We start from the raw sequence: 9,825 nt of genomic DNA on the forward strand, positions 1-9,825 counted from the left end.
CCCACCCTATGAAGGAAGACACCTTCATACGGAGTTCTATTGTTTTGACAAGTAAGACCGCGCTCATATGCGCCCAGACAGCATGCTTCTTCTACCTTGTCGAACAGGTTTGCCCCGAGCAGGAACCTGAGGTTGGTCATGATGTATTTCTTCCCCTAAGCCTTCGTTTCATGCTACAACTGTAGTACCTGGCATGCAGGATTAGATTGCTCCTTTTGCCGCCTCGGTCAAATGGAGTGATATATGGGCCGGAGTCAAAGCCGACATAGCCGGTGGGGAAGTGAAGATGCATTGGTTCCCGTCCATGAAGAACATGGTGACGAAATATCCTGGCCGTTTTGATGTGGACTGCTCAGAGGTCCGTCCGTAACGGGTACGCATACCTGGGCGTACGGAGCGCTACGCACTCGTCAGGAATTGTCATTTCCTTTGATAATCTTAATGAGCAAGTACTGTACGAAAGTGACCTATAACGTGCATAGCCAGTAGTTACAACTCCAGTGTATTAATCACGACGCTTCTTCCCAACGAGGTCTCCTTCCCTTTCCGCAAAGGTTCTTAGTGAATATAAAATGCCTCGTCGAACGTACTTACGGAGGGTGCCGGCCTCGACGTTGGCTGTTTCATAAATAGACACTATAGTGCTCGAAAATGCCTCTGAGCCTTAACTGACGTCGCATGTCCGTCATGGCTACTTTTAGGAGTAATAAATTTAGCATGCTTACTTTACGCACCTGATTCCTATTTGCGAAGACTCCTTTATCGAATTAAGGGCATTTTCTAAGCGTTACTAGCGGGAGAACGATCACCATATCGACCAAAGTGTCAAGAAATATCTGAAGTGGTGCATTAAGACTGTTGGCGGCCGCCGTCTGAGCGCTGAAGGTCATTCCAGGCATCCCGGCATCATAGTCGTGTGAGTCTCGGTCGGTCTGCCCTGGTTAACGCAGGACTCATTTCAGGCCTGGTTCAGACTACGGGATCTCAAGCCAATGTACAAGGTATGAGCGGCATCGCGCTTGTTAAATGCAAATTGCCGATGGTTAAATTTGAGCTCGCGCTGTCGAGGGAGAAGGTTAGCCCCTAGACACCACCCACTTCCTTCTTTCCACCTTTTTTTTTCTATCCCCGTTGCGGCCACTCCGTACACTGGACACCTCTGTTCTGCACTGCGCACCTCTTCCCCGTCACACTTTCACGAATCAATCAAAGGACCCTAGTCTCCAAGTGCTTCTCATAAGGGTCACACAACCCGCAAAGCAGGCGAATTGCCGGTCTGATAGCTATGGATGATCTCCGGGCATCCAACGGCAATTACTTGGGGATTAGGGCGTACGTCGTTGATGTAAGCAAGTCGAATGTATTCGTCTTGGTTTCATGGGGATCGGAATCACACAACCTCATCGACAAATAACTTTTCCAATCATGAGCTTCGACATGTACTACTACGAAGTGGCATAAGAAGAATACCAATTTTTGCTTAGATATCCGGGTTTCTCCGCTGATAAGTAAGACTTGATCTCAGATGCGACCGTGGAGAACAGTATTCGTCACATTTGGTCACAGTCTGCGGCAGCGTTCCGTCGGTGAAGGATTGCAAGACGAGGCTACTAGAGGACTTCGAGTTGATACCCCTAGCTGAACTTGTCGGATATTTGATCTAGGCGCGTCGATCCCTGGCTTCGCGAATGGGTGGAGGCGGAACAAGTTAGACTCAAATCGAAAACAGCAAGGGGTCTGCTCCAGTAATTGATAGGCTCAAGCTGGCGACTGTCGCACTATAACCCAGTCAAAGAGAGCCCATTCTTTCTTGACCCTCCACGCCTTTCTGTAACTTGTATCATGTGACCGTAACAATAGCGCCGGTAATTTGGCATTTCTGCTGGTACAATTCTGTGGCGCCGCTGACGTGAAGATTGACGGAAATGAGAGGCCCGCGGATGAGCTCGACCTGCTGGTACACTTACTTGAAGTACGAAGAAGTACTTTGAACTTCAGCACTAGTGACTCAAAGTAGTCCAGTTTTGGATATTATGACATGACCTAGCTTTTTGTACCAAGAAGTACCGATACTGACGTAGGAAGAAAAGAATTCGGCGGAAGAGGAAGGGACTTGTTCATAACTGTCAAGCGTTATGTTTCAGCGAAATTCAACCACCTGGCGGCACTGTCCCATGGACCTTCAAAGCATGGCTTTGAAAATGCATCTTGCACATCAAGGCCAACTTGCACAACTCGATTATTGTCAGAAGACACTCGCGGAGCACGTGGAAACCGGGGGCTCAGGGGCTAATCTAGGGGGTTCGACATCACGGAGCGTATACATTAGAGCTGCGGGGGGCCCTCCTGTCTGCGGAGGGCCAGATGTATTCCCACCCTATACCTAACAACTGCGGATATCACCTGCGGAGGACCTCTTCAGTCTGTTCACCCACCCGCTCTACCAGGGCGCCTCTGATACCTGCGAAGGCAAGCCGACAGACTGCTGGGGATTTCCGAAAACCAAAGCTGCGGGCCCGATATCCTGAAGACAGTCAATGAGAGACTTAATTTCTTCGAGGAGAGACACTACCGATATGGCAACGGTCCCAGGTAGGACGCTGCTTCCCGCACCGATGCGCACACCGGGCCAGATGAACACCCCGGCTCCGATGAAGCAGGACGACTCGATCGTGACGGGTCTGCTCCTAACTAGCCCGTGAACATCCTAGACGTCTATCGAATTGGACGGGGTCATCTGTTGTGATGATATTGACGCCGCGTGCAATGATGGAATTCTCGCCGATCGTTACTCGTGCGCCATCGCCAAAGTACCATCGCTGTCCGATTGTGACATTCTCTCCATCATGATGTTATATCCGTACCTGCAATTGAATGGGGCCTCTACTGTGAAGCTTGGTGAGTGATGTCGAGCATCTCGGTTGGTTGCGTTTGAGGGCCCCCAGGACAATGGGTATATGATCTGGCCAAACAGGAACTGCTGCTGTACCGGTTGAACCAAAGGGGTGGGTAGTACGCCGGAAACGCGCTCCATAACGCCATTGAAGGTCCGGCAGGTGAGTGTGCAGCGGATGCGGTCGTCAACCAGCTTCTGCTCTCCTTCGTAAGAGACACTTTCCCATGCGTAAGGAAGAGACATCGCGGGGAGCGAAGACTCGTGACCGAGCCAGTCTCCGTTTGTCTCTTCCACGCCGATCTCCCGTAGGTCCCTTTCGTTTGGCCAGGAACCCGAAAAGGCTGGTGGTTATTCGAAAGTGCTCGGATTGAAGACACGAGTGTGCCTAGTTGCTACCTGGGCCGGGAGAGACGTTCTGCAGGTAAACGGGGACTGGAATGCAATGGTAGGCGCTGTCGGTGCACCTTCTAATGCTGCTAGGACGCCTTGGTATCCTTCACCTGCCTCTTTGTTCTTTGCCCCCTCGGTCGACGAGGTTGCTTGAACCGGAGTGGGTTCCGACCCACGCTCGTGGTTCATGGTCGTTAAAGTCGGATTGATCGAGCCGGGCATGGGAAAGCCTGACAGGTTGGGGCATGACGAAAGTACAGAGGTTGGTGAGGGTGTGAAGTAGAAAAGCAAGTTCTATTCGGAAGTTGGTTTACGCTGGGGACAGCCGTCTTTTATAGAGAGATATTCGTGATTCTGTCCTGAAGCCGACCTCACGTAACGGCCCAGAGCAACCGGCAATCGGTCAATTGATAGACATCAGACCCCGTTGTCAAGCTTGGTTCATCAACCTCGCACAGGGCGTCATCTGGACGTCAGATCCATCTTCGGGTTGTAGTTCTCGTTATATACTGCCACAAGGTTGTCTGATGCAGGGACACCCTTGGTTGCATGTGAATCCGGCCGCCCGTTCCTCGACTGGAGCCCCAGTAGGACCACACAGCAGTGGCACGCACAGAGGGGCATGGTTAACTTGACGATAGGCCTGACCTTTTCTTTTTCTTCTTTTTTCCTGGCTGTGGCTTTCCCATACTCAATTTGCCCCGTCTTTACGTCCCGTCTTCTTGCTTTCCCCTCCGCTTTGCGCTCTCCGCGTCTGCTTTGCGAGTCACCATGTTCATCACCAAGTCAGCGGCAGGGCATCGAGGTCTTCTTCCACCCTTCTTCCCTGACGCAGGCATTCCGCAAGCCACTGGTGGTTGACGAGATACAGTGACTTGTCCTCCTCGCTCCTCGCCCGATGAAGGACATTTCTGACGTAAATGCCCTGATGGCGAATCTCCTCTTCGGTCGCGCAAAGGTGTGTCAGGGTGTGAATAGGCTCACTATCTTGATCGCACAGCCCTCCCAAGCTGACAATATTGTCCTCGACAAGCTTGAAGCCATAAATGCCACGAGGTCGCGGATAGCTGGATGTGAAGGCAATCACACACCCACGCAACGGGGCGGCATGTCCGCACAACTCAGCAAGGTCGTAATCACAACTATCCACGAACTTGCCAAGGGCGTAAGAATCTTGTAGCCAGCCCAAAGTGACAAGAAAGATATGCCTCTCCCTCGCCCTCCTGACATCATGGCTCGAGGAGTAGTATTGGCTTGGATCGATACAAATGTGGGTCGTGGTCGAGCCGACATGGTTTTGATATGTTCCGCCAAGGGACCGAATCCAAAGCTTTGTGAGTTGGATGCTCAACTGTTGGGGAAGTGGACAGGCAATCACAATATTGATCGAACCACTGAAGCAATCGCCTCTTGCCTTGCGAACGGCAAGCGGCAGAGAAGCACTCATGACGCGTGGACGCTCTTGCTATGCGCTTCAAATGTCCGTGTGCTTCTGACCGGTCGACTACAGAGTAAATACCGTCCGCGTCTCACCACATGCTACCACATGCCATAAAGAGAAGAAAAAGCTACGTATCAGAAGCCTACTTTGGCAATCAAATCACGAACAATGCCTTCCACCACGCCTTCGACCTGAAGTCGAATCAGACAACACGTGGTCCGTGCTTGTGACAGGCGCCCTGACGCCACCCAGTCCTGCTCATCCACGACGGACGGGCCCCTTGATCTGTCGGCCAATGAATGCGTGCTTTGGTCCGGCTGGTCTAAACGCTGAATTAGCCTTTGACTTTTCAAGATTCGCACGCGTGCGCAGGCTACTGGATCCATCTTGGAAGATCACGATTGACTTCTTGCTAGTGATATAGAGGCCATGGTCAGAACGGGCTTCTGCGTGATTGGCATGCGGCGAAAAGAATGGCGAAGAGAATATTTGTTTCTGCACAGCGATCTGTTTACAAAATGAGGGCGTGTCGCGAATGCGCGCCAAAGACTGCCCGACAGTCAGACCATGGCCTACCAACATCCCCGCACCAACCGAAAATGTTTCCGACACCGAACATCGCCGTGAGCTGCCCATTGCCTGACGGGATCTCTTTGCAAGAGGTCAAGACCTGGATTTACAAGCTCGGCGGTAGCTACCATGAGCGGGTCTACGAAACGACAGATGTTTTATGTTCTACGTACCACAGAATTCGATATTTGCACAAGGATGCCTTCCGAGCCACGCAGCTGAAGGCGGCTATCGTTCCTTTTGAATGGCTTCACGATTCGTACAAACGAGGCAAGTTTCTGCCCGTGTCACGTCATCTTATGCATGCGCGGCAGGATCCAAAATGTGCTCCACTCAGGGGCTGCGTGATCGCTTTCACGAGCAGCTTCCCTTTGCCCAAAGGGGGTGAGAGCTACGACAGTGTGCGCAACGCCATTGTCAGGCTAGGTGGTACTCACAGGGCTGATGTACGGCCAGATGTCTTGACGCACTTCTGCGTCACAGAGAAGGAACTCGATCGGTTCGACTCTCTCGTCGAGCATGTCGTCACGCATGTTCAACGACCTGATCGGGAACCTCTCTGGATCGTCAGCCATCAATGGTTGACCAAGTGTCTAGAGCAGCACGAACGGGCTGAAGAAAGCAGGTTTACGTTCCCGAGATACAGGTATAGTAGGGGCATAAATGGCACCGCCAGTGAGGACAGCCCGAACGATGTGGAGAGCGAGGAGTCGACATAGTCAGGAGAGAGAGTCACTAGTCGTAGCGTGAGAAGCCTCTTTTATCATATTTTCCTAATGCAATTGGCTACCGTGACCATCTTTGTTCTCTGTCGTTGTCTTGCCATCATGTGGCCGTTCCCGTCGGTTCGCATTGGCATGTATGCCAGCCAGCTGCAGAGAAGCGAGCATATGAAGAAACCCCCGGCACACCCCATGGGTGCTGCATGTTGTTGCCTTTCGCTCAGCAGATGAAATTAGCCCTGTGAAGGAGAAAGTGCTCGTCTGATGGATGTTGATATCAGTTCCGCTGTTCTCGCACCAACGTAAAGACAGGAGGACTACACCAGACATTCCGCACGATGTGAACAACAATATGTATTTCTAGCATATCTCATACGTAAAATTGAAAGAAATGCTCTAGGAGATATAAAGAATCCTGCGGTGGTCGTTGATGCATAGCTTCACGTCTCCGCCCTGGGGAAAGCTTCACCAAGTTACGTTCACTTCTTGTGACCTTCGCCCAGAATACCAAATTAGACCAAGCCAATGTGCAGCCGTCAACAAGCCCTTGTAGAAATGTGCAGGCCCAACTAGGTCCGTATGACCCGTTATTCCGTGAGGCCTTTACTCAGCAGCTTGAGAGCCTCAGAATCAAACTGATGGCTTTCCCCAATAGCTAACAGCAGGTCTTGTGCCATTTCACGACTGATCGCCAGCGTCATTCCGCGAATCTCGTCCAGGCCGCAGAGAAGCTCTAGATCTGCGTGCCAAGACAGCCGGACAGCATAGCTAGCGACGCCCCCGGGGTGGACGTCAATCCAGCGCGGTGTCTCCGGGAGACTTTCGGGTTCAAGCTCGATCCTTGCCGGGCCAGCTTCGGACACCCAGACCCGGCTTCTTCGCTGAGGTGTGAACACTAGCTCGTGGTTGTCCGTTTGGAAGGCGACTGCTGATGCCAGAAAAAACTCCTTACCGGCTCCACGCTGCTGTGGCGTGCGTTGTTGGTTTGATGCGCGTTGTCGTGTTCTTCGCCTCGTCTTTGATTGCGGCTTCCCTCCCCTTTTGCGTCCTACGCGCTGACTCGCCGCTGCGGACAAGTAGTCCTGTCGCGCTTCACGGGGCCTTCCATGACTCGGTAGTGGTCGTCTTGCTCGAGTCGCTGGTGGCGATGGCGGCGGCGGCAGCGGTGACGGCAGCGACAACGATGCGCAGCTGTCGTTGGAAAGGGAAGAGGCACAGCCGTTACAAAGCGGACCACGCTCGGCTGACGTGGCCGGCTTGCTGACTGGTGATGTTGGCGTGGCAGACGAGCTCAAGGCCTGCTCAGCGCGCCGTCTTGTCTCAAGCTGGGCAAACGCATCCTCTAGGGACGCTGCGTCCAAGGGCTCCCTGTCCAGATCCAGAGTCCATTCGGCAAGGCAGACATCAGGCGGGGTGAAGCTGGTGAAGTCTATGCTTTGTGTCATAGAATCTATCTGAGTAGTGTCCAAGATGTCCCAGCTGAGCTGCTGTGACACTGTATCGTCACATCCGTCGTTGCGCGGGCAAATGTCACAGACAGCAGATGCCGCATCGCTACAAGCCCCGCATGGTATGGAGTCTGTCAGGCCAAAAGGAGTGCCAGACGCAGAGAAACTGGCCCATAATGCATCATGCAGGTCCTGGGCCGCGGACAGTGTCGAATCTCCGTCATACCATGCCTCTGAGACTTGCGTCACGTTATCCTGGATGATGCTTGGCGAAAGGCATTGTTGAGAAGGTTCGACGGCGTTCCCAGAGTCTCCAGCATCTCCAGAGTCTCCAGCACGGATCTGAATCAAGGCTTCCGCGGCACGTCGTACTGCCTCGGCTGTGTATTCTTCCAGCGGAGCGGTGGCCGTGCCCACATCCAGGGACGCAGGGTGTAGAGGCGGCGATAGAGTAGTCATGTTGTAGAAGGACTTGAGAAATGGATATGGATATGGACAGGCCTAAGCCACCATCAAGCGAAGGCAAGATGAAAGGGGAACAAAGGTGATGTGAGGCTCTTGTATAGGCGTATAGTTGAGCAGAGATGGCGGGCAGGATGAAGACGGCAACCCGACGGAGCGTTTCCAGATTTATACTATTTGCTTGCCACTTGCCGTACAGTCCCTCAACACACTCAAAGCATGCGAATGAATGTGGAAAAACAGGGAAGGTGTAGACGGCATGCAGTCTAGGCCATAGGGGCCATAGTGTGTTGCCCACCTGCGTGAGGGATCGTCTGGCATGGAGCACGAGACTCAAGCACGACATCTCCCAAGGCACTCGTGCGGAGTGGCCAGGCCGCGACCTGAATGATGATTTGAGGGTTGGTGTGATGTGGCCATGTTGTGACGTATCCCGGCAAGGGGCATCGTCGGAAAGCAGGGGAAGGCAGCAGACGTTCGGCGCTATCACAGGTCAAGACAGAAGTGGCGAGGCCGACCCGGACAGGCCATATCGATCCCGCGCGACAGGCAAGAGGGCGTGATCAAGTTTGTGGTCTATTGCTTGTGGCCTGTCAGTCTGGGCGGAATCAGAAGCGGCTTAATTGTCTCCATACATCCCCCTTTTTTTGGCCTGTCCGCTTGCCACCCTTCCACTTCCCACCCTGTTACCTCCCATGTCCCTCTGCCCTCAGCCAATCAATGCCGCTACCATCCCACGGCTCGCGTTGGACGTTGTCCGTCTCTCATTTCAAGTCGTGACGCATCTAGGCCTGGCCATATCTTCCTGCTGTGCCATCAGGTGGGGTTGCCAGCCGTGGCTGCCGCCGGCCGGTCCGGAGGCTGAGTGGCGCATGTGTGTATATGAAGAGGACTTGATCGCCCTTCTCAGTACATTCCTGTCGTCAGGACGGTTCACCTACCTATTCTTCCCTCTAGAGCTTTTCTTAGCCCACCCTTTTAGCCCACCTTGTCTTAGCCCATCGGCATAACGCTGATCATACCATCCACGTCGAGTAAAGCGCACATGGCATCCACTACGACCAGCATGGCACCCAGTGGCTCCCGCGATCTCACTTCTGACTGCACGGTCATCCAGCATGGTTCTTTGTGTCGCCTCCCTCCCGAGCTCCTCAACGGAATCATCAGCCGCTGTAGCCAAAATTCCATATCGGCGCTCCTACGAAGCTGCAAGCAACTGTTACAAACCTACACCCCCTTATTGTATGCATACAACGTTCAATGCTCGAGTGCCTCGTCCACCATCTGGGCAGCGCGTTGCCAAGAAGACCATGTCGCCATTTCGGTCCTGAACAAGGCCATCAGGGCAGGCGCGGATTTACGAATGTAACAAAGTGTTTCCCTCAAGGAGTTTGAACATCTACGACTGCCACGAAGGGTCTACCGGGATCTCTTTCTCTCGGCGCAATCTCGATTGAGAGACATGTATTCTGGATCTGTTGCGATCTCTTGTTTTGAGTTTCTCGTCGAGGAAGGTCGAGATACCGTGGTTCTACATCTGTTACAGCACGGCTTCCATCCGTGCCATATGATGACATCTCGCATTCTCGGCCTCGTTTCCGGCACTCATGGCGCTTTGCCGCGTCTGGCCGACATCAGCCCTCTCCATGCTTCCGCGGCCATGGGCCTGCAGAAGGTGACCGCCTATTTGATTGACCAGCATGGCATCGATGTCGACTTTAGAGACAGCTGCGGGTACACTCCGTTGTCTTACGCGACACGCTCGCCGTTTGCCGATGACGAGATGATATCCGAGCTGATCCGCTGTGTTGCGAACCCCAAGCAGAAGGTATTTCATGACAGCAAAAGAATGTCTATACTGGAATACGCCTGTCATACCGGCCGGTTCACCGCCGC

General features: G+C 53.1%; 3 protein-coding genes across 3 annotated transcripts; 1 reads left to right on the forward strand and 2 right to left on the reverse strand.

Annotated features, from left to right (window-relative positions):
• Window positions 1–4,064: 4,064 nt before the first annotated feature.
• On the reverse strand, window positions 4,065–5,113 carry VDBG_10108 (predicted protein; the record flags this gene model as incomplete). Its single annotated transcript, XM_002999603.1, has 2 exons — window positions 4,065–4,637; window positions 4,874–5,113. The coding sequence occupies 2 exons, from the start codon at window positions 5,111–5,113 to the stop codon at window positions 4,065–4,067; spliced, it is 813 nt and encodes a 270-aa protein (XP_002999649.1).
• Window positions 5,114–5,326: 213 nt separating this feature from the next.
• VDBG_10109 (predicted protein) lies at window positions 5,327–6,016 on the forward strand (the record flags this gene model as incomplete). Its single annotated transcript, XM_002999604.1, has 1 exon — window positions 5,327–6,016. One exon carries the CDS (start codon window positions 5,327–5,329, stop codon window positions 6,014–6,016), a length of 690 nt encoding a protein of 229 aa, XP_002999650.1.
• Window positions 6,017–6,606: 590 nt separating this feature from the next.
• VDBG_10110 (predicted protein) lies at window positions 6,607–7,926 on the reverse strand (the record flags this gene model as incomplete). Its single annotated transcript, XM_002999605.1, has 2 exons — window positions 6,607–7,438; window positions 7,694–7,926. 2 exons carry the CDS (start codon window positions 7,924–7,926, stop codon window positions 6,607–6,609), a joined length of 1,065 nt encoding a protein of 354 aa, XP_002999651.1.
• Window positions 7,927–9,825: the final 1,899 nt, after the last annotated feature.

The sequence above is a fragment of the Verticillium alfalfae genome, genomic scaffold (assembly GCF_000150825.1).
Source record: "Verticillium alfalfae VaMs.102 supercont1.19 genomic scaffold, whole genome shotgun sequence".
Classification (NCBI taxonomy): Eukaryota; Fungi; Ascomycota; class Sordariomycetes; order Glomerellales; family Plectosphaerellaceae; genus Verticillium; species Verticillium alfalfae.